This window comes from Lissotriton vulgaris, chromosome 1_1 (assembly GCF_964263255.1).
Source record: "Lissotriton vulgaris chromosome 1_1, aLisVul1.2, whole genome shotgun sequence".
In the NCBI taxonomy this organism is placed as follows: Eukaryota; Metazoa; Chordata; class Amphibia; order Caudata; family Salamandridae; genus Lissotriton; species Lissotriton vulgaris.
The window spans coordinates 1,043,074,222-1,043,097,557 of NC_141685.1; the positions used below are offsets into that span (position 1 = coordinate 1,043,074,222).

General features: G+C 44.5%; 1 protein-coding gene across 30 annotated transcripts in view; it reads left to right on the forward strand.

The window, feature by feature from the left end:
* NFIX (nuclear factor I X) overlaps window positions 1-22,746 on the forward strand; it is a 1,679,708-nt gene extending 1,656,962 nt beyond the window's left edge. For 13 of the 30 annotated variants that reach the window (XM_086962266.1, XM_086962273.1, XM_086962248.1 and 10 more), the window contains one exon: window positions 19,733-19,882. In XM_086962266.1, coding sequence (XP_086818392.1) covers window positions 19,733-19,747 — 15 coding nt within the window. In that variant the 3' untranslated portion in view covers window positions 19,748-19,882. Of the gene's footprint in view, window positions 1-19,732 lie in introns of all 30 variants that reach the window. The other 17 variants (XM_086962361.1, XM_086962319.1, XM_086962335.1 and 14 more) reach the window with 8 other exon arrangements.
* Window positions 22,747-23,336: the final 590 nt, after the last annotated feature.

Consider the following 23,336-nt stretch of genomic DNA (forward strand, 5'->3'; position numbering starts at 1 on the left):
TCAGTTTGTGAGCCGGTTTTTAGCAGTTTGTGGTCCTTTTTAATATCCAAGTGGGGCGGTGTTTTCCTGTTGATTTCACATTTTCAGTGATATTTCCTTCCACAAGCAGTGGAGGTGGTCTCACGGTCTGAGCTGCCGACTTTGAAGCTGGGAAACCAAGTTTCGTGCCTCGGGGTCGACTCCACATCCTGTGATTCTGGGCAAATCACTTAATCTCCCCGTGCCTACCAAAAAAAATGAATATGTCCTTACGTAACGTAACTGGGGCTTATTTATGGGCCTTTCCATCACCGATCCGTCACTTTTTGTGATGCACCAGCAGTGTAAAAAATGCGCCATGTTGCGTCATATTTACAAATTGACACATCTAGGTATATGCGTTACTTTGTAAACCCCTGCGCCACATTATACCTGCCGCAGGTATAATGTATGCAGGGGGCGTTCCGACTCACGAAAGGGTTGTAGAAGTTTTGCAAAGAACTCTATAAGATTTCACTGCGCCACTTCTAGGATGCAAATGGGTCAATATCTTACGCTTGCTTCATGTCATGGCAGGCGTAAGACTGAGGCAGTCACATTTAACATGGGACTTGCCCATTTGTAATTACCCTTTGCTGGAGTTGCGTCAGTTTTTGTGACCCACCTCAGCAATGCGATATGTCTGCGCCAACAGATACATCAGAAATACTGACATATCTGTAACTCCTTGTGACATGATGTGTCATACTGTAAATATAACGTACCATTGGGGTCACAAGGAGGGCGCAAAGAAAAGTGACTCAACGCTGTTTTCACGCAGTGATGCGTCACTTTTCATAAATAAGGCCCCTTGTGCTCATGTAAAGTGGTCCAATACCTTCGGGTCCAGTTGCACGATATAAATCTGCAAAAGAAAAAATTGCTAAGGTGGTCGAACTCGAAGCTGGGAAACCAGGTTCCAGTCTCTGCAGGGACGCTCAACATCCTGTGGTTCTGAGCAGAGCACTCAATCTCCGTGTGCCTAACAAAGTGTGGCCTGTAACCTAACTGGTGCTCTTGTAAAGCGCTCTGATACCTTTGGTCGCGTTTGTGCTGTAAAAAACTGCAAAAAAAGCATTACCTTCAGCAAATGCATGCAGTGGTCCTGTACCTTGCAAAATACCCATACAGCGTTACTTTACAAGTATGGCAAGTTCAAAACTGGCCTGATTTGCAAATGTGGGTCACTTTTTCCACTATCTAGTTCGCTAATGGGGCCACTTTTGAATGGGGGCCTGGGTCTATGTCCCATTCCTATCCTGGCATGCAATACGCCTGAAACATTTTGAGTGAATATTTCTGCATCCATGGACATCCTAGTAAGGTTTGGAAGGCAACCCTACTCAGAAAGAGTGTTCATTAAGCAGGGGTTGGGTGTTTGAATGATCATCATGTGGGTGCTAGAGGTTTTTGTTGTTAAAGGAGTCCAAGGAAAGAAGGGTGATTTTTGAAAATGAATCAAAATTCTTGAAGTCCTTCAAATCTATATGTTCAAATAGTTTTGTATAGGAAGAGGTTGTCAACAACAGCCTGTCGAAGACTGATAAGCTGGGCCTCTGCTACTGGAAACCATCATCTTTAGGAAACTGTCACCTGCACTTTACAGGTTCCAGTTACGTAGCTCACAAGATTGCGTGCCTGCTGCAGCGATCTGTGTGTAAAAAAATCCAGGTCTTATATGAGAGGGCAGGGTGTGTGTGTTTGTGCCCGTGCAAATTCATATATGTTTGTGTGTTTGTGTGTAACCTCAAGGCTATTTTGTTTAGGTATTTGATTATTAGCATGAACCTATCTATGACCCCTCAAGTACCTTTTTAAAAACAATGAACGTTTCTTTTCTTATGGAGTAAGCACAGTTTTATACCTTAAAAGGATTCTCTAGAGAAGATAAGGTGAGAGGTGTCAGATTTCCGCACAGATGAACAATTGCCTTTGTTTATCTTTGTTACATAGTGTGTGCCGCAGAGAGTGAGAGAGATAGGGGCTGCTTTAAATGAGTTTCTTTGGTTCAGAGATACAGGAGCTACTCCTGTGATGAGCCCTAGGGAAATCCAAAGCAGATGCTACCAAACTCAACTCAAAGTCCCCGGACCAATCTTTTCAAATGGACAATGTATTTATTAGGGGTGTGTGACACCTCAAACAGCCCCCTTAATCTGTGCCCCTGTTTGCATCATTGACACGCTTCATCTTTCTTAGCACCAAATTACACAGTATTGAATGTGGTGGAGCATTTATACGTAAGAGTGTTTTTCTGTTTACCACAGCACCACCGATGTAAACAAAGTGGGCATGAAATATACTTTTAAGCACAGTTGTGCAAGGTAAAATGTCCCTGATTTAAGAAGAGTTTTGTCATAGTCTAAAAAGTCTTTAACATTATCTTTAATGTCTTAAGCAAGAGAAAAAGCTACACATTGGATCCTGAGTTTTCAGCCCAGACGGGAAGTGAGATGAGCTCTTACTTACCGACAATACCTTTACTTTAAGTCCTTCTTTCTTGCTTTAATCCTAACATTGTGAGGTGATTCACCACCAAAGACAGACACGCTCCCTCAAAACCTCACACTAATCCAAATTGAGAAAGTAGCATGTAACCTAAAGATGGGTAAAGAAAGTTCCTAAGCAGCCCCTCTTACCCCTAGCATCTCCTTCAAATTAAAAGCAAGGAAAATCACATTCCTCTCTCCTAATGTCAGTTGTCCCAGCTGACCAACTGAAGTGGAGGGTAGAAAAGAAATGCAACTGGGGGGGATAAGCCTTAATGGTACACTGTCTTCTGGATGCCAGCACAGCTACTGCGTATTCCCGATTGAATCCTTTCCTCTGCGAGCCCACTAATTCAAACTACAGGCTGCTAAGTGTAACCTGGTTAGGGTTTCCTGCAGCAGTACCAGAAACACCAGGAGAGATGAACGATTGGAGAGTCCTCTCTGGAAAAGACTTCATCAGAGTTAGAAAAGGAAATCAGGAGGAGCGGGGCTAAGATGGAGCAGTCAGAATCAAAGTCTCCAAAATCTGGGAGAAACAGGGGAAGGGCATGAAGCAGATTCTGGCGCCTGGGGCACGCAAGAGCATCTACTCCCCAAGCTGAATCGTTCCATAGCCTGGAACAGAAATGAGGAAGATAATAATCATTTTGATATGCAACGAGATCCAACCCTGGAATTCCCTACCTCTGTCAGAGAAACACAAAAATATTAGGGCTTAGACAATACTCCAGCGAGAACAGAAACCTCTGCTTAGTTTGTTTGCAAACACGTTCTAGACCTCCTGGGTGTGAATAGCTGAGAGAGAGAATACAATACACTACCCACTGAAAAATCTGTATCGGAGTTCTGCGAAGAGAGAGACAATATGTCCTGATGTCTGTTTATATAAGACATGTCATGCATATTGTCTCTACTTACTATAATTACTTTTCCGTCAGGTCTAGAGCAACATCCAATGGACCCAGACAAATTGCTTCCAATTCTTTCTAGTTTAAAGAGAGTTCTTTCTCCAGAGGAGACCATCTGCCTTGAAGAGCCTAGTTCGTCATCCATACACCTCATGCGAGCTTGTTAGCATCTGTTGTCATTGAATTCTCTTCTGAGAGCTGGATGAAGTGTCTCTTCCTGTTTGAAACTGAATGGTATCGGTTTCCATGCTGACAAGATCTCTCTTGAAAAATCCCAAGATGAAATCTGAACCAAGTGACTATCATCCAGTTGCTGCCACGTCCCCTGGATCTGCAGCTGAGATTTTCTCGTTGGTGGTCTGTTCCTTAAGTATTCATTCAAAAGAACTTTGCTCTTCTGGATAAGTGGAGAAGTGTGGCTCAATGGTTAGAGCGGCAGAACCTGATGCTGAGGTCTAGCCCGAACCAGGGTTCAATTCCCCCCTCGGGGTCTTGGGCTCAAAATTCCATGGACCTGATAATTCTTGCCTCGGTGCCTATTCCAATCATAGAGTCCCACTCTGCAACTCTGGGCAATAGCTTGCCTAATCGCCACAACGGCCTCCACAACGCTAAGGATGCCAGGCCTTCACCCTTGGGGTGCCCAGGAGTGGACGCCTCACAGGGAAAGCCAGGACGGGTTCCACAGCGGTATTTGTACAAGCGCCTTGAGACCCTTGCGGGTGAGTAGTGCGCTATACAAGTATCATTTACATTTTTCTGGATCCTTCGATCCTGAAGAACAGCCACACCTAAACTGATCAGAAATCGGAGTCCTACAAACTTCACTTTGTGAGCTGGGTTAAGGTGAAACTTCTCCCAATGTATCCGAAAAACATGTTTCTATGAAAGATTCCTAACTGTTTCCTTGTCCCAAAGAGATTGAACTCTTGATGAATGATGGATAAGCCAGTCCTCTCGGTGTGGGTGCAACATATTGCCTTCCCTGTGGAACAGCCCCATCAATGGAGCCAACACCTTTCTAAAAACTCAGGGCGCTGACTTGAGGACGAATGGAAGAACAGAAAAGGTTTAATGTTGATCTTTATAGCAAATATTTGATAGTCTTGTAAAATGGGAATGTGTAGATGCAAAACCTGAATATCTAGTGTGACTAGGAACTCTTTTCATAAGCATTCCGTTTTGAAGTGAAGTGTCCTGAACCAATAGTTTGCTTTTACATTTTAAAACAGACATATTCTGTCTAAACCCTCCCGACTAGAAAGAAAATGGACTAAATACCTTGCCCTTTTTTCTTCTGTGGAGACAGAAACTATCTGTTTTTTCTTTAAGAATGAAAAAATTCACTTTCAGTGACTTTTTTCCGATATGCTGTTTCTTGCTACAGGCCTACAGATGAGCCCCATGCTTCAATGCGTACAAAGGAAGTCTTTTGCATAACCGTGCTGAACAGTAATCAAAACCCCCTTATCTGAGATATCCTCTTTCCATACTTCCAGAAATCCTCAGAACATACCTCTGATTTTTACTTTTAATCAGGTTCACTGTTTTAGGCAAATACGGGTGGCTAGTATTAAATTGATCTTGATGCCATGTGACAACACTTTCTCAGCATCTTCCAAGACATACATCCTTTAAAGGAAACGTAGCTGTTCCAATGATTTACATATTTGGATTTCCTCAAAATCAAGGACTTGATCTGGTTATATATGGGTGACGCCAACTTAGTCAACACATTACACTGTGGATAGAGACCATGAAAGTCGTCTTTGGCTGCCAGCTCTGGAAAAACCATGTTCTCTCCAAAATAATGATATTTTCTCTCCAAAATAATCACATTTCTCCAAAATGATTCAATGCCTGGGCTATTTCTTCCCTGCTGACATTTTTACCAGAAAGAGAAGTATTAGGTTTAGCAAGCGCGAATGAAGAGCATGCAGAATGACTTTAATTATGACATGAATAATTTCTGCTACTAATGTGTCTCTTCTTATTGTACTTCCGAGAGACCAAATACTTGGCCTCTGACTCTTCAGTCATCTTCTGAACATCAGAAGCAAACCAGATGCCAGAGTTGTCTTGCCTTCTGCTAGAGGAAGAGTCCCTCTGCTGGCTCTACTCTCGTCTTCAAAAGAGGGGTTCAGTGAAACATGCTTCAGCTTGGCAGACCTTTTCACGTGCTTACTGGCAAATGAATCAATATCCCATCACTGAAGGAGGAAATATAAAACACTTAGAGATCAAAATCAACCAATCCCAAACAAAAACCTGGGCCAGTTAGGAAACAGACAAATTCAACAATTCATGTGCTTTTGTGACTCTTCCTTTCCCTTTTGTTACAAAATAAGAATTGTAACAACAGAGCACAAGATGGCAAGAACACATGCGTATCATCTTGCTTGGGCACTTCTTAAAATTCTCACTGTGGCCTCTGGGCAAACCATGCCATACAACAGATTGGAACACCTGTGGGAGCACAGACCTTTATTGCCCATGCCCCAGCGTTCCTAGTGACAAGAAACCTGCTTCCTCAAATGCCTAGTGCAAGGTGAAGGTTGTATGTTGGCCCTGCCATCTTGCCCTGTTCACTGTGGCTGGTGTCCCACATTTGGCCTATTTCCTTACGGAGAATTAATGCTGCATACAGGATCGCAGCCTAGCTGGAGACAAGATCAAAGGAAAATGTGCTAGAGATAGGAGGGGCTGTTTAGGGTCCCTCATTAGGAGGACAGCTATTGATCAGATTCAAACTGGTGTGCAGTTTTGATGGGGAGTGCCTGTCTGTAGGGGCAGACCACCTCACAATGTTAGGCCTGAAAGAAGGAAGCGGACAAAGGCAGCAGTGCATGTTTTTTTCTAAGATTCATCTGTCTTTTTAAGGTGTCACCACAGTTGTGTAAAAACTTAAAAGAAGCTTCAACCTATATACATGAGGTTCTTCCGGATTGCTGGTTTTGTTGATCAGCATCTCTGTCCAGTAGACGGAATTGCCATTTTTACATCTCAGCTACATACAACTTTTAGCTGTCTGTTGTCGAAGACCTACTATGTTCTGAATACTTACAGTGTCTTTGGGTCAGCCCATTGCTTAGCATTGGTTGGCTTTCTTGCCAATCCTATTTGGTTGCTTCCTATCCAATGGCTCTCCTTCCTCTTCCTATTTTTATTCATCCCAGGATCATAGCTTCTTTAACATTTCTTTTATTGAATTGGATGACTTGTATTAATCTACTGATTGAATTCAGGGAAATACTTTTTTCTTTCAACATTCCATATGTTTGCTTGCCCTCCTTCTCGTGTGCTACTTACCCTGTCTAATCCCTGCCACCCCCACACCTTCCATGCTGCTCTCCCCATCAACCCTTCAGCTCTTCTGTTACTTTCCTTGCTGATCCCTGTGTGGCTCTTTTTTTGTTGCATTTTCGTTTTTAATTTTCACCCCCTTCTTCCCTGTCCCCCTTAGTTCGTCTTATGCTCCCCCATGAGCCAATTGCAGCTCTCTTGCACAAACATGCTCTTTCTGACCTTTCCACCAGCTCGTCTGTTACTCCCCGCCCCCCTCTATCATGTTTATTTTTAATGTAATTTTTTTTCTTATTTTTTGGAGGCCCGGTAACTGGAATTTGCGTGAGTATGAGGGAAGATGTATTCATATGCTTTGAGGTGGGCCGATCTAAGTCAATGAGAGTCTTAACTCGACAAACAGATAGGCTGGTTGTACATTTCTTTGACAGACTGGTGTCACAGTCCACCCAGGAATACAGGGCACTGTTGCGTTTACTATAATAGAAGGGACATCTAGGACTTAGGAAGCTCAAGGTATTAATTAGGAAAATGTATGCCTGAAAGGACCTGTTGCATCAATACTGGAGCAGTTGGATCTCATGCTGTGTCTGTAGTTGTAGCCTCCTCCATCTCGTCTTGCTGTTGGTTCCCAGAGTGCTGGCCGTAGTGCAAAGAGTGCTGTTAAACTTGGGAGCATCAACACTGGTAGCAGCACTCCACATACTCACAGAAAAACAGTTATTCCTCTCTTGCTGTTATGTAGTTTTGCTAATAATTGATCAGGTTAACAGGGATTTCTTTGCAATCCTCGGTGTCAACAGTGCAACCTTGATCTAGAGTTTGACTCCGATCTCACCAGGCATCATGCGCGGCTTATTGCAATTTGCCCTCGCATGGACAAGAGAGGTGTTCCTTCCCTCTTGTAAGGGCAACCTGTCCCTGGGACCCAGCTATCTTTCAAGCAGGCTAAGCACCCACCCACCCTAGAGCCAGAGCTCCCGCCGTGCCTAGTGTGATGATCATTGTAGGTGTCCCAGCTCTCTGGGGAGACAGGAGTCCTACACTGGATCCCTGGCCAGAGCAGTCCTGGAAGCACAGAGGCCCTAAACCAAGATTACAGTAGATTCACAGGAGAAATGAGCACCTCCTGGACTCCCCAATCCAGAAGTCCAGGATCCCTTTAACACTAGTATGACAGTTGATTCAACACTGAAGGAAGGCCGACACATAAGTGATAGGTGACGGGAACTCGGGCATTAAGAGGTGCAGATAAAAAAAGAAAGTTAGAGTAGTGGAACAGACTGAACCTCTTTAAGATAGTGTACAGTTTGCTTCCAAGGGGCCCCCTGGTAAAGAGATTGGGACAGTGAGAAGTCTTGCATAATAACTGTGTGTGTGAATAACTTTATTATTTCCTTGTGCTGCTAGGTGTGCACACTTCACAGAACCTTAATGTGCATGATTCACCAGTCCATTGTTAACTCCTGTGCTATCTAGTAGCGGCAATTCAATTACAAAAAACATTTCTGTCTCATATGTCTTCACCTCATTTCTATTTTACTCTACTTATCTCTACACCTCTCTGTACCACTCATCTAACTCATCTCTTTCTATCTGACCTGTGTTTACCTCACATCTCTATGTATGGCTCTACCCCACCATTTCTTGCTTTTCATCATCCGTTCTTTTTCTGCGTCACCCCTCTCTCTGCACCTTACTGCTCTGTTTCCCTCCTACCTCCCTGCAACTCTGCTCCATGTACTTCATCTCATCACTCATTACTTCGCCACCCCACTTAAACACCTCCCCATCTCTTCACCTGTGTTACATCTACTACATCTCTCTCACTTTGATTCTTTCCAACTACGTCACTTTCTCTAACGTTTTCTCTATTTAACTCCTTTTGACCTCCTCTCTCTCTCTCTTTCGGGTTACCCTCTCTACCTCACACTTCTTTCTGTCTCTCTCTGCTTCACAACACCATCACTACCTCACAGCTCCCTCTGCCTCTCAACTCTTTGTCCACATCTTTATTAACTTCACATCTTTCTCTACCTCAGTTCTCTCTCTCTGCTTCATAACGTTTCTCTTTCTAGCCTTCACACGTCTCTTTTACCATTCCTTTTGCCTTGCTGTGTTCCTTAGTTGACCTGTCTTCCACATCTCTTCTCATTTCACCCCCCCCCGTCTACCCCACCGCACATTCTCCTTACCTTCTATATCTCTATTTTTCTCTCACTACCTCAACTCTACCTATCTACATCTATATCTCTACCCATTCCCTCTGTAATTCATGTATCTTTTTACATTATCGTCCACCTTTCTCCCTCGCGCCATTTCCTGTCCCTGTATCTAGTGCTCACTTACTCCACACTACACTGTAAATCCTACCTATCTCTCCAACTCTTTTTACTAGCCTATACTTCTTCATGTTTTTTTGCTACCTCACCTTTCACACAACACCTAAATTCTCGCCCTAACTCAGCTATGTCTCTGTCACATCTTTATCTGTTCCTCGCTTCTTCATCTACTTAACCTCTCTCAGTAAACCGTTCTCTTTTCTTCTTTCTCCCTCCCCACCTCTTACTTAGCAGGGGTGGAGGTCACTGTAGCTAGAGTAGTGTACACATTAAAGGAAGACAGGAGGGAAAAGACAGGGGAAGAGAGATAACGAGTGAATTATCAGATTTCACATGATAATATGGTGATAATTCTTCGACAGAACTTTGATTTTCACTGTTACGGGACAGCGTCAGTTGGGAAGGAAGATTTATTTGTGATCATGAATATCAATAAATTACAGCAACAATTCCAAACACCAAGCGCAGATGTCTCATTTGGATATTATACTTTAACATTCAACAAGTTACACTTGCGGCGTATTTTTTACAATACACTGAATTCTATGTGAAATATTTTTGCCGAAGCACAAAAACATCTAGGTCCAGTGACAAAAAAATTGTTTTACCAATGCTTGCTCAAGCATTCTAGTTTTCCTTTGGCACTATTTGACTGGTGAGCAGGGGACACCTTGAACTTTCACCTTTTTTGGATTCTCCCCTTTCTGACAGTTTAATATATAGTTCAGTATTGTTCAGCATCATGAGTGCTTGAGCTAGCTGAAAATGGACAGGTTGTTCCCAACAGGAAGACCCAAAATATATTTTGACCGAGCCTCAAAAACCTTTAAGATGGCCATAGGAATGGTATGCATTAGGACAGCAGCTGATCAGACTGGAGGAAATAAAGTGAATGGAAAGGTGAGTGAGAGAGGGAGCTGGAGGGTAAAAAAAAAAATGAATAGATCTTGGAGCGCTGTATCCCCACATCGGAATCAGGCATTCTGTGATGCCATTGATCAGATACAACGGGAGGAGCGGGGCAAAAACATAGAGAATGGTATGCGGAATAGGACCTATCGGAATAATAATTTAAAAGGTGCAACAAGGACCTCCCTCTCTCAGATCTCTATGCCAATCTCCCTATGCACACTTCAATGAAGCAGACCTTGCCTGTAGACCCAGTGCAACTGATCCAGCGTGTGGCAACAGGCTAACTCTAAGAAGGGCTTGGAAATGAGTCACCTGTTCCCATAAGTGCAGAGCTTGTAATTCTCATTTCCAAGTCCTTAAGGGAAGAATTCGTGGCCAGTAGTCGTAGTGGTAATGAGCCAGTCTGAAACCAGAAGATACCTCAAAGTAGAGCTTGCAAAAGAAATGCACATAACCTACCCACCTGCTTGCATGATGCAGAACCAAGAAGCCTTGTTTTCACATGTTATAGAGTGAAGGGGTAAAGCCTGGCTGACCCAGTGGCAAAGAATAAGCCTGCAGACACAGGAACTCACCAAAGAGGACTTATAAACGAGTCTCGCAGAGTCCTCCATTGATTCACTTAACATAGATGCTATATTTTCTTGTATGAAGCGTACATAATTCTTTACCTTCAAGGCTGTTATATCGCTGAGGCGTTATGCTTTTGTTTATAACCATAGTGATCTCGGACATGTGCTTAGGGATGAAGTGGGCAAGTCCGATAAGGCTTCGTAGAAATAATGAACACATGTAAAAAATGTATTTCCTCTGCGGATCTGGTAGGTGATGTGGACGATGTAGTGCATATAATGAGCATTTAGCGAGGGTTTTAATGTTACTGTCTTACAGCTGGCCTTTTAAGTGAACATCATGGTGATTGCATGGGAAATATTGTGTTGCAAGATCAGAGCTTGAGGTCTGAACCTAGATCGAAGCACCCAGGGTTGATTAATAGACATGTGGTGACTAGTTCTCCGTGAGTTGTCCTGGAACTATTATTAGTAGTGCTAAGGTTCTGCCAAAGTGTCACAATGCTGTGGACGACAGTCACCCCAGGTCTCTTCACTGAAGAGTTAGCAAACCCACCCTCAAAAACTAGGCGTGGGTAGAGGAATGACCTATGGAAATCTCAGGTGAGGAGGAAGGAGGTCGAGAAAAGGACTAAGCTCCAGGCCAGAATCCTAATTTAAAAGGGAACATGGAGGAGATTTCCTCTCACTGTTGTGGGGTCTCCAGGCACAACGTTTGGGGGAGAGATGGGAAAGAAATGTTTACCCATGGGCACCTCATGGGTTTTGGTTCTAGGGCCACATGCTAAGATGACCCAATAGGAAAAAAGTGTGATGCTCGGGGTCATAGAAAGACATCAATGAAGGTTGGCAAAACAAAGGAGCTCCCTTCCAGTAGTTTTCTTTCATTGTGAGAAATGTATTATTTATTGGGAGCTTCAATAGACCTTTTAGCCAAGGACTGCCTAACAGTAAGCACAAATAAAAAGGCCAATTGAAAATAAATTCAGAAAAGGTCAAACACATATGGAACTCAAAATGGTTTAAATCTAGAGGAAAGAACAAAGGGTGTGTGAGACACAGACAATCATTAAACGCAAGTAAATAGCAACAGAAGGGTGCACATGCGCAAAGGAGCAAAACACAAGATCGGAGGCAGGTGAAGCAGTACAGCAAAGAAAAGGTTTAATAGATGCTCATAGAGTAACAGTGCAATGATAGAGGACACCAACTAAAAGGGTGACCAAAATGTGGAAAGACTTAATGCATTAGAAAGAAAATGACATTTGAAGTGTACACAATTGTTATCAAAAAGCAAGTGGAGATCGAGTAAGAAAAGAAAAGAATATTTCAAAAAATCATCTATCACTTGAACAGCAATTTTTTGAGGACTCTGGGGAGTTGTATTTAAATTACCTTTTAGAGAAGGAAACAATAGTTTCAGCGCAAGACACTTTTTAAAATATTTATAACATCGGATTCCTCCGCTTTACATTATCCACAGGCGCCAGACTGGATCCAGATAATTTTTTTTGCAGTGTTCCTGGACATTGACAGGGGGTGTCTTGTGACAACCTGGTGACTCTGTACTGCCCAAAAAGTTTTAGAACAGAATCGCAAAAAACTCCAACCCTGCTGGTTGACGTCAGTTCTTTTCTTTTGAAATGCCTTGACACACATTCCAAACTGTGCTCCCAACTTTGTTGGTTTCCTGACAGATTTCTTCCACAGTGTGCTAACGATTACATCTTCACCAAATTTAGCATGATTCAAGCAAGACACAGAGGTTGATCATAGACCCACACAACATGTGTCCTTGGGCTCCGGTTACGACTGAGATAAATGTGTCCTCATCACCTGAAGGCTATCTGGGAAGAGAAACTCTACCTACATTTCTGAACATAAGAAGAAGTAGAAGCATACGTCCTGCTCCAAGTTTTAGAATCGTTCATGATCTCGGTTAAGAGGCTGGTTCTGCATGGAGTCCTGTACCCATTGCATAAGCACTGGAAAGCTAAGAAGGATTGACCCCAACCCGTCAGTCGAAATTAGATGAGAAGATGCGATGTTTTCAGTCAAAAGATCATACCCCACAAGTGTCTTTTGACTCCAGTACAGTCCTGCAACTAGTACTGGTATACAACAAATTTCACAAGCAGTCATCGATCACACAGCAAACAGCAGCCTTCATGTGGTTGACAATAGAAACACGGAATTCAGCAGATATACTATTATCCCTAAATAATACCATGATTTAGTTGGTGCCTTTGCCTTGATAAAGAAGTATGTTCATGCAGCTGTAGCTAAATACCACACTTAAATTACAAATGTACAGAAGGGAAGCTAGACCTCTCTAGCCTGTCCTGAATTAGAGTTCTATGTGAAAACGTCTTTCTCTTATCTCAGAATATTCCCCATGCGCCAGACTGAATCCGCACAATTTTGGTGAATAGTACACCTTTGCTCCTGTATGGGGCGTTCAGCTGTGTGTGGTGTCATCAGCATTGCCCACTCCAGAAGTGACATGTGTGGTGTCTATAAATATCAGTTAAATTCTTTCCGTGCCAGTCAATGCAGAGGTGGAGAAGAGCTACCCGTCACTTTTTGACTGAGCTTTTTTCAACCCTTTGTCGAAGATTTTTTAGACTTTGTCTACTGGTGTGAAAGATGTCCACAAGAAAGACAGGTTTTAAGCCATACAGTGCCTGTCATCGACAGATGTCGGTGACTAACCCCCTTTTGGTTTGTCTCTGATGTCTTGAGACCACGACACCAAGGCATGCGAGGACTGGTGCACCATGCACCCTAAGTTGCTGAGGGAGCGGCCCCTCAAGCTCCTCGCTGCCCAATGCCAGATCTTGTTGCGAGGAAGGTCCTGAGATCACTCGCAAAGTCAGACCTGGTGATCGCTGTCCCACTCCAAGTCTTTGGGTAAGTCTCACAGAAAAAATAAGTCGAAGAGGTCTTCTACTTCCTCAGAAGTCTTCGAAGGGGTCAAATGGCTGTCAGCAGTTGAGGCCTAGCTCTGCGGTGGAGCCCGCACCTAGGCCGTCTCTGCACCTCCCCGAATTTCGCAACCCCAGCCCAACTCAAGGAATTTTATGAGGTCACGCACCTCATTTGTGGGAGGTCTGATCCCTCAGGAGTGCCCTTGGGCACCACTGGTCCGGAAAGGGCCCATCTGTTCTTCTTCCGGCAGGTTTGTCTCTCGGCACCAGTAGGGCCCCAAGGATCTATTAACGGATTGGGAGCAGTGCTGGTTGAGCGACCTCAACCTTCCCTGGCACCAGCTCTAGTGCGGGCGCCACCAATGGCCAGCAGTGGCACCGCTACCATCATCATTTCCGACTCTGATACGGAGTCGGACGTGCGTCGTCCAAAGCTGGTACCAGTGCCGACTGGGGGAAGACGCCCTATATCGGAGCCAGTACCTTATTCATATCACAGGTCTAGATTAGGAGATCATTGGGAGGCATCTATGAACCCTTATGGATATCAGCCCTTATAATATCCCCAGGACATCTGGTATGAAGATGTGGGAGATGCCAGTGGACTGGACATCTCCCCAGGGCACTGACCTGGTCTCTCCCCCTACTGTGGCTACGGAGGACGGTGCCTCATTTGCAGTGGTGGTGCAGGGGCCAACTGAGGTCCTGGACCTTACTCCACCCTCAGTGGCATTCAAGACAAACTTCTTGACCGAGGTGCCTCAGCCTGGAGTTTCCCCCACATAACTGTTAGTCTCATACAATGAAGTCCTTACTGACACCCTACTCAGGATCTGGTCTAAGCCCTTCACACTTGCTCCTGTGCATTGGACAATTTCCTGTCACCATCGCCCTGCCTCAGGGGATCCTAGTTTCCTCACCCAGTACCCCACCCTAAAGAGTTTGGTGGTCCAAGCCTCCACCTCAAAACTTAACCCCGCCCATTTCCTTCCACTCCACCGTATATGGAATCCAAAAGTCTGGATACCTTTGGGAAGAGAATGTTCTCTTCCACCAGCCTGACACTACGGTTGGTCAACACCTCTTGGGCCATTACATCCATATGATCTGGAATTCGGTTACACAAGTGCTGCCCATGGTCTGGAAGGAGGTTCGAGACATACTCTATCAAGTAATTGCTGATGGAAGGGATGCGATCAAGTTCACAACAGGCTCATTGGGTAGAGCGATTTCATTATCGGTGGCCATTAGACGTCATGCCCAGTTGAAAACCAATCGCTTTTAGGGGGATGTCTAAGCTCACTCATGGGCATGCCCTTTGATGGCTCCCAGTTGTTTGGAGAGACGTTGGGATCAGCACTAGAGTGCTTTAAGGCCTGCAGAGCTACAGCCAGATTCTTGGGTCTTTCCATGGCCCCTCGCCTACCCCAGTCCACCTTCCTCCCTGGTAGTGGCAACGGGAAGGGCTTCCAAGCACATCTTTACATGCACAGCAACCCAGTCCAGCCAACCACACAATCTTTTCATGCCTGAGAACTCAGTTCCCAAGGACCATGTGGGACAGGAAGCCAGAGGTCAAGCCAGTCCAACACCCCCCCCCCCTCCCCCCACACACACCAACCCCCGGCAGCTGCAACCTTTGAAACCCTTTAGCTTGCCCTCTGGGCATCATGGCATCCAATGGGAGGCAGAATACGCCATCACCTGCACCACTGGAGGTTATCCAACCATTGAGTTTTGCAGCTCACCAAAGGTGCTACTCCCTCCCCTTTGTGACCACAAACTCATGCCACCTACGTACGACAAGCTGACAGGACTACCTCTCCTTACTATGTCAGGAGTTGTTAGCTCTTCTGACCAGGGAGCTATAGAGAAGGTACTGGCATCAGAAGTAGGTCATGGTTGCTTGTCCCGCTACTTTCTGGTGCCAAAGAAGGACTGAGGCTGTTCGATTCTAGACCTGCATCTTCTCAAGCTCATCCTGAAAAAAGAGAAATTTAAAACGCTTGTGCTAGTCCTGTCTGCCCTAGACCCAATAGACTGGATGGTATCGCTGGAAGTACAGGATGCATATTTTCACATCACTGTCCTGCTTTCCTAACAGGTGTTCACTGTCAACAAAGAGCACTTTCAGTTTGCTGTGCACCCCTTTGGCCTTATTAGTGCCCCTCGGGTGTCAACAGAATAGGTGGCAGTAATCGCAGCTCATCTGTAGAGGTCAGGGATTTCAGTCATTCCGTACCTCGACTATTGGCTGTTGAAGGCGGGCTCGCCTAGGCAGTTGCCTCCCACCTTCAGAATATGGCGAACTGTCTGGACTCATTGGACAGCTGTCTGCGAGAGGTCAGAGGACTCACGTCTCTGGTGTAATCTAGACTCCACATCAACTTGTTGGAGTTTTTGAGTGATCCTGTAGGCATTGAAGGCCTTTCTTTCTTCAATCAGGGGAATGCTGGTACAGGTGCTCACGTACAACACCACCGCCATGTGTTATTGCAATGAACAAACAGGGCATGGTAGGGCCATTGACTCTTTGTCAAGAGGCACTGCACCTCTGGATGTGACAGGAACACCAAGGCATATCCCTGGTGATTCAACACTTGGTGGGCTCTATGAATGCAAGAGCAGACAAACTCAGCCGTCAATGCCTAATGGATCACAATTGGCATCTTCATCCAGAGGTGGCTCAAGATCTCCCAAGAATGAGGTGAAACATGGCTTGATCTGTTTGCCTCTCTTGAAAATATGCAATGTCAGCAGCTTTTCACGCTGGAGTTTCGAAGGCTACTGCCTGGACAGTCAGGTCTGGCGAGATGGTCACTTTGCCCGTCCAGTCCTACAGGACTTTATAGTCTAATCCTTATTGCAGCCCCACCTCCAGGAGGTATTGCTTGGGTATCTATACTAAAGTAAGGTATCTGCGGTTATAAGTCTCTGCCAGGTGAACAAGTTACTTACCTTTGGTAATGCCTTATATGGTAGAGACTCGGTCTAGGTGCAGATTCCGTACCGACTCTCCCATCCTCCCCGCTGTGCGTACGGATTTCAGAGTAAAAGGTTGTTCACCTTTTAAGGACCCTAGTTCAATGCCTTGTGGTCAGTGTTGTTTGTGGCTCTGTGCTTCTGGCATGTAGAGTCACAGAAAGAAATTGATGTCAACACGCTTGGGAGCCACCTATATATGCACCACACATGTCACTTCCAGTGAGGACGACGCCATGAGAGTGCCCAACGATGCCACCTAACGGCACGCAGGAGTACTGCTTATCAAACATTTCTGGATCCAGTCTGACACCTGAGAAAATTCTGAGGTAAGGAATCTGCAGCAAGATGGAGTCTCCACCAGATAAGGTGTTATCAAAGGTAAGTAATTTGTTCAATAATGTTAACAATGCTTAGCCCCTGTTAATAGGTTTTGTCGCAAAGTTAAAAATACAAAGCCCCTTCACATGAGCAGGATTTGAAGAGCGTATAACTCTGCGAAAACTGCACATATTTGGATACACTTATTTAACCAAGTTCAATAGCTAAGTCTCTTCAAGTTGATTAGGTAACACCAGTTGGGTCTAGAGTATACAGTGGGCTGACCACACCTTTCCTGCAGGCGTTGATCCTCCCCCTGGTCCTCAGTCAGTGTAGATTTCATATTGTACATCCTGTCATGCACTGCAACTTGGTGAACTCTTCTTGTAAGAAATGACACAGACCACATGCAGATCTGAAGAGGCCTTCAAGCAGCTGGACTCTTGGAGCCGTATTACAGAACATGCCCCTGCGGAGCAACGGGCATGTGCACCCGCTTTGCGCGCCCCTGGGCCCGTTGGTATTACGTCTGCGGCCCCTTCTGTAATACTGAAAGCGCTGGCACTCATATAGCACCAGCACTTTCTAAAGAGGGCATTCCCTTATTTGCATGGAGGCATAGCACCATGCAAATGAAGAAATCCCTTTCCCTCTGCGCCCACGCTGTATTATAGATGCGACGCAGAGGCAAAGAAACTGTCAAGAGGCTCACTGAGCCTCTTAAAAGGTAGCGCACTTTCAGTGCGCCCCCTGATGGCAGCCCTCTGGAGGAGGGAAAGGGGTTGCAGGTGGGTGCAGTCACTCACTTTACCCGCCTGCAAGGGGATCTCTCGCCCCTCTTAAAGGTGCAGGCTGGTTGCCTCCTGCACAGAAACATGGAGCAGCTTTTAAACAGCTGCTCCTTGTTTCTCTTGAATGCAGCCAAGTTCGCGGCTGCCATTAGGGTAGCACATTCTACATGTGCGGGCTTTTCCTGTTTACACCCGGCGCATCTGCTTGAAGGTTTGCTGTGCTGCAAACAAGAAAAGTGATCCCTATCTATAATTGGGCTTCTAGGCTCCTTCTAGGCAGGCTCTCCTGCGCAGGGCAGACTCTAGCAATCCTTTTCCATACTAGGCAAGTCTCCATCCTTCAAGCCAGTTCACATATCCTTGGAGGAATCTGGATACATGTTCTGTTCCCAGCTTGATGGGGAGCTAGTCATCAGAGACCGTAGCCCTCGAATACAACAATCTTCTCAGCCATACTAGAGTTGAAATACTTATCCCCAAAACTGACCAATCAGCTCGGGTGCCTCTTTTGAATTTTGAGGGTACATCCAGACGGATTGTTCATTGCCACCCGATGTTCACCTCACGCTAGAGACCTGGACATTTAGATTCTTACATGGGATAGTTCCAGCTGTCCAACTATTTGTGTTTAGTCAGAACAGACAGCCCATTCATCACACTGTTACAAACAGGAGGATGTGGTAATACTAATAGTGCACTGACTGGGAAAAAGGAAGCAAACCTTGAAGGAGAGAAACTGACCCTAACCACATATACTGCGTCCCTCCTACAGAGAAACTCAAGGGAAGAAAAGGAATGTTCAAGTGCTTGCTCTCTTCAGCAGTCACCCTGCCATTTTGTATCACTATTCACACACCAAGCCAGATACGCACGCAGGTTTGACACTCCCCCTGTACCACACATACCGTGCACATGCACCTTCCATGCATAGTGAAAGATCACAGTTAAGTGAGGCTGGCAGAACATTAAACAGTAGAGGTTGTTGACATCTCCCACTTTAAGGGTGAGGTAAAAAGGACTTAGTTCACTAAAGTCATTGCTCTCACCTATGTCTCACAAACCTGGATAGAGAGGGCATTAGTCACTCTCCTAAACAGGGGTGCGCTTCAGGTGTCCCCTTATCTTCAGAACAGTGATCTGGGTTTTCAGACCATGAACTTATCTTGTACAATTGTCATATTTGTAGTAAAAAACAAACCGAGACTACAGGAAAATAAAAAAAGAAAGAGCTGCATACTGTCCAGAGCCATGTATGGGACTTTAGTACACACATTTTGAAAAGTTGGAAAATAGGTGTATCACAGAAAAGGAGAGGGGTGTTAATAGCAGAAGACAAGCAGTCATCAAAAATAATGACAACGCTGCCGAGAAGAGAAGTGGAGAGAGAGAGTGTTGAAAAAACGAGAAGCAGAAAGGACAGATATTTGGGGGCAGAAGAAGCCCAAAAGAAAATGTTGGTGTCAAAAGGGTTCATCGGAGACTGAGCTTTGTTCAAAGACCGGATGGCAGCAAGTGCTAGGAGAGGAAAAAACAGTAAAGTCAAGCAGTATGACCAGTAAGAAAATGGAAATGGGAGTCCAGGAGGTGATCAAGGCACCAAGCGAAGTAGTTCAGGAAGTTCAAAGCAGCTTGAGGTGGATCTTTGAATGAAAGCTGTGGAGAATTGAAGGTGGAGTAGTGAGCCTCAAGCAGAATCATGGGAATTTTAAATCTCCTTTGCTTCCTTTGTGTGTCCCGAGGTAGCAGCTCTATCAAGTGATGGCAATCTGGATATTGTAAGGGAGATGTGGGTTTCTAGTAGGTCTGAAGAATCTTTTGACACGTTTGGAAGAAGAACAAAGAATGTAAAAGCTGGTGTGATAGTAAATAACTGACTCTGGCAATAAAGTGTTCTCTTTCATTTGAGACATGTTTTCCCTTCAGATATGATCTCATATAAATTAAAATGTATTCTCCTTAGTGGAGTATTGACCGCTGTGTCATTTCATTTTTTTGCCTGTACCACAAGCATGCCTATAACCTTTTATTCTGCTAATCTTCTATGGCTCAGACTCTAGATTCTGTTGCTTTTGACTGCATTGGTTTGGAGAGCTTTCTGTCAGTTCAGAAATCCCAAAATGACTGTTTTGTTTCATGGAGCTTGTTTTTATCTCTTCTATTCCAGTCCTGGTTCCTCTGACGAGATCTTCACACAGTACAGAAAAGAAAACAAAATACACATCTCTTTGTAATATAATCAAGCTGATACGTCACCATACAACATCCTGGGCCTTTTGATGAAGGTATCAAGGAGGAGAAACCAGATGCAATATCTGCGACGAGGGGGGAAACCGCAATTCAACAACCAGATGCAATGAAATGAAATTAAGAAGAGAAATTGTAAATAAATGGGGTGACATCAAGAACTGAGAGGGGAGGTAGAACTCTTCATTTTCAATGAAGATAATTCGGGTCTGCAAACAAGACAGAACGAGAGAGGAGGAACGAACCCTGCATCGCATCCACCATTGGAAATTATTTTTTGTTACCTCCACAAGTAGGAAAATGTCTGGTTGTGTCACGTCACATCAGCACAGCTCAAAATGTGCATCTAGTGCAGTCTTGTGTTTGGTGGGAGAGATTTTGGTAGATGTCGGAATATAATCTATTATTTTTTCTGAGGAGCAGGCGATGAGATTTAAAATGATAGCTCTTGTTTCCTAATTATGCAAGATGCTTAGGAATTATGCAGTGAATATTGTTAACTTGACTGAACATCCAATTGGTAGAAGAACATTGTGGATAGCAATTGTTTTTAATGTCCATGTGGTGTTTCTCAAAATCCTTCATCTCATCCTGTTCTCAGAAGCATTCTTATCTTTCATGGCTTCTCCATTTCACCTTCACTTAGACCCTCGGGTCTGCCACCTACAAGGTTAATCTCACATGAGTTATGCAAGTACTCATACCTAGAAGGTATTTCTCCCCTTTCTGCTTTGTCCCCTGCTCATCCACCAGCTCAGTTTGTTGTTTTTGGCCTTGGTCACTGTCCCCTTCCCCTTTCTGCCATCATTTGCAGCAATTGATGGCGGAAGCATGCCTCTGCAGGCTATGGAGGTGCAGACATCAGCCTCCTTGATTGCACATCCCTTAAACCAGGCTTTCCTATTGTGGATACTTGGCTGTAGCTGTGCAACAAGGACCATAACAGCGTTGGTGTTTCTGAAGGAGATTGCCAGATAGCCCCTTTCTACTGAGAAAGCGACTACATTTGGACTCAAACATGAGATATTTTGATCTGACACCCATTCCCTTGAATCTGGTTGCTTTGCCCCAGCCTGTGTGCTCTCCGGCCTTACGAACACGTTCTCTACAAACAGAAGGTCCCATGACCTGTCTTTCATGAAAAATGGTGTCATGGCCCACCGTGAATAAGCAGTCTGTGCATTTCTATATCCTCACTGCAAGCCTTGTGGCGCTCTAAATGATGTCCCAAAACATCCCCATTATAAAATCAAGCAGCACAAACTTTCCCCCACTTGCGATCTAAGTTTATCGGGCAGTAGTTTAATGGTAAAAGTGCCGTTTCAGTTAAAGGCATGACAGGGACACTCCTTCACAGAATGAAAGTCAGCGAACCTCACCTTCGAAGCACCCATTGGAACCTATCTCTTTTACCTGACTCTTGTGCTCTGAGCCGCGTTTCTTTGCCACTCTAACATTGCCTTTGCTTCTTCACCCAAATCATCAGAATTTTTGACCTGCCTCTTGCTAATTCTTTGGCAATGTCTGTCTTCTAAATACCACTCCACTCTGCCTCCCACTGAGATATCGAGTTTTTTCCAATGGCTGTAAGCTCGTCTTCATTTTTCCAAGTACCTCATCACTTTACCATTCAATTTTAGATTATTACTTCTGAGATTGTCATGCAATGCAAACCATCAGTAGATGGTGTTTGATGGAAGTGTACTTTGAAGGTAGGAGAGGAAGTAATCCGTTGCTAAAATAGAGGTGGGTTTGAAGGAAAGAGTAAAAAAATACTACAAAAATACTGCACATGCTCTCACCAAACATAAGATGTGTATCATTCTATAAATGCAGGACAAATATTTTAGAGCCACCGATAAATCAAACACTCCTAGTTCCTTGGCCATCATCAAACCAACTCACTCTCCTTTTGCAACAACAGTAAAATGTCTTCTGAAATACATGGATGGACATCTGAGACCCTGTCCAAATAACAAGGATCATAGCATGAAGGATGATGCTAAGTGCCTCCTTATGTTTGGATCCCTCAGCGCAAGCTCATCCAGTTAACTTCGGTAAGTCGTCTAGCTCCAATTGCCAACGGGGATATTGGCAATGGTTCCCTGAAAGTTTCTTTTCACTGAAGCACCAGTGTCTGCTCTGGGCATTTTCAGCTTTCCTCTCCAGGAACTTTTGTATTCCATGCTTGTCTGAGTCTTACACTCGAGGCTTCCCAGAACTTGGAGATTAAGTGGGTCATTCCCCATTCTTCTGTGGGCCAGACTAACCATTTGAGGCAGTGCTGTGCTACAAGTTAAGGATGTTCAGTCAGAAACTGCAAGTTTATTTCTCCAGAGGATGCAACAGCAAAGGTATTAATGCTTGACTTACGTTTGCGGTGACCGTGGCTGGAAGGGTCAATAGAGTGAGGCACATTGTATTTTCTGTCTGAGCCTCAGTTTGGTCCTACTTAGCACTTTCGTGGCGTAGGGGCATCTGCCCCTGTTACTTGTACAGTCCATTTTCTCACACTTGGTGTCCCTTGTAATGTCAGTCTATAGGGGACCTTGGTACATGCACAGCCCCATCTCACACCTGATGTCCCTAATAATGTCGAACTGTAGGTTGATGTCAATGTCCATGTGTTAACTGCACAATCCCTTCTCACAGTCGATGTTTCTTCTAAGGCTGGTCTATATGTCGGAACCCTAGCCCTTGTGTTACCTAATGGCGGCGTCACGATGGAAATTTTGCGCAAAGTGTCAAGATTTCTGCCACAAGATGCCCCTCACTCATATCGCAGAGAGTGGCCAGAGCGGGGTTTGGGGGATCTTTCTGGGGAAATTCAAGTTCAGCCTCCCGTCAGTGGTTTTCTATGTTTATTTCAAACAGTTTTCCAGATGAAGAAGACTTTCATAACTTGTTTTTTGGCAGGAATGAGGAGGGGCATGGTGGGAAGCCATCAACACAGCCCAGTGCTGTAGTTGAGGGTCTTGGCATCGTAATGTCACATTTAAGCTAGGTAGACTTTGGTTTAAAAAACCTGACAAATGAGGGTTTCACCTCAAAGAGAATAGAACACACATTCAGTGTTTTACAGAGTCTGCTCACTTCACTACTTTTGTTTCTGTAATAGGTGTAATAATCATCAGCTATAAGAATGAGTCCACGCCTACAGGACACGGATAATTAAGTAAAATATAAATATATATACATATCTATATATATGAAAAACTGCTAATTTTGTAACCTGCTAAAGAGATTACTGGTGTGGGTGCGGCTGTTAGTGATAGGATTTGCGATTTTTTTGCCACTGAAGACACCAACGAACAAAATAAAACACACAGGAGTCTCCTCTGACGCTTCCTCATTTAAATACATAAGCGCACTTCTCTCCTGATTATAACTGTGCCACCCCATCCTCTTTACTCCCACTGTTGTCCCACTTTGTTTTCCGGGCCCCCCCTTTATTGCCCCTAGTGCATGATAGTTTCAATTGTGTATGAGGCCACATTCTGAAGTAGTGTGCTTTCTCAATACGG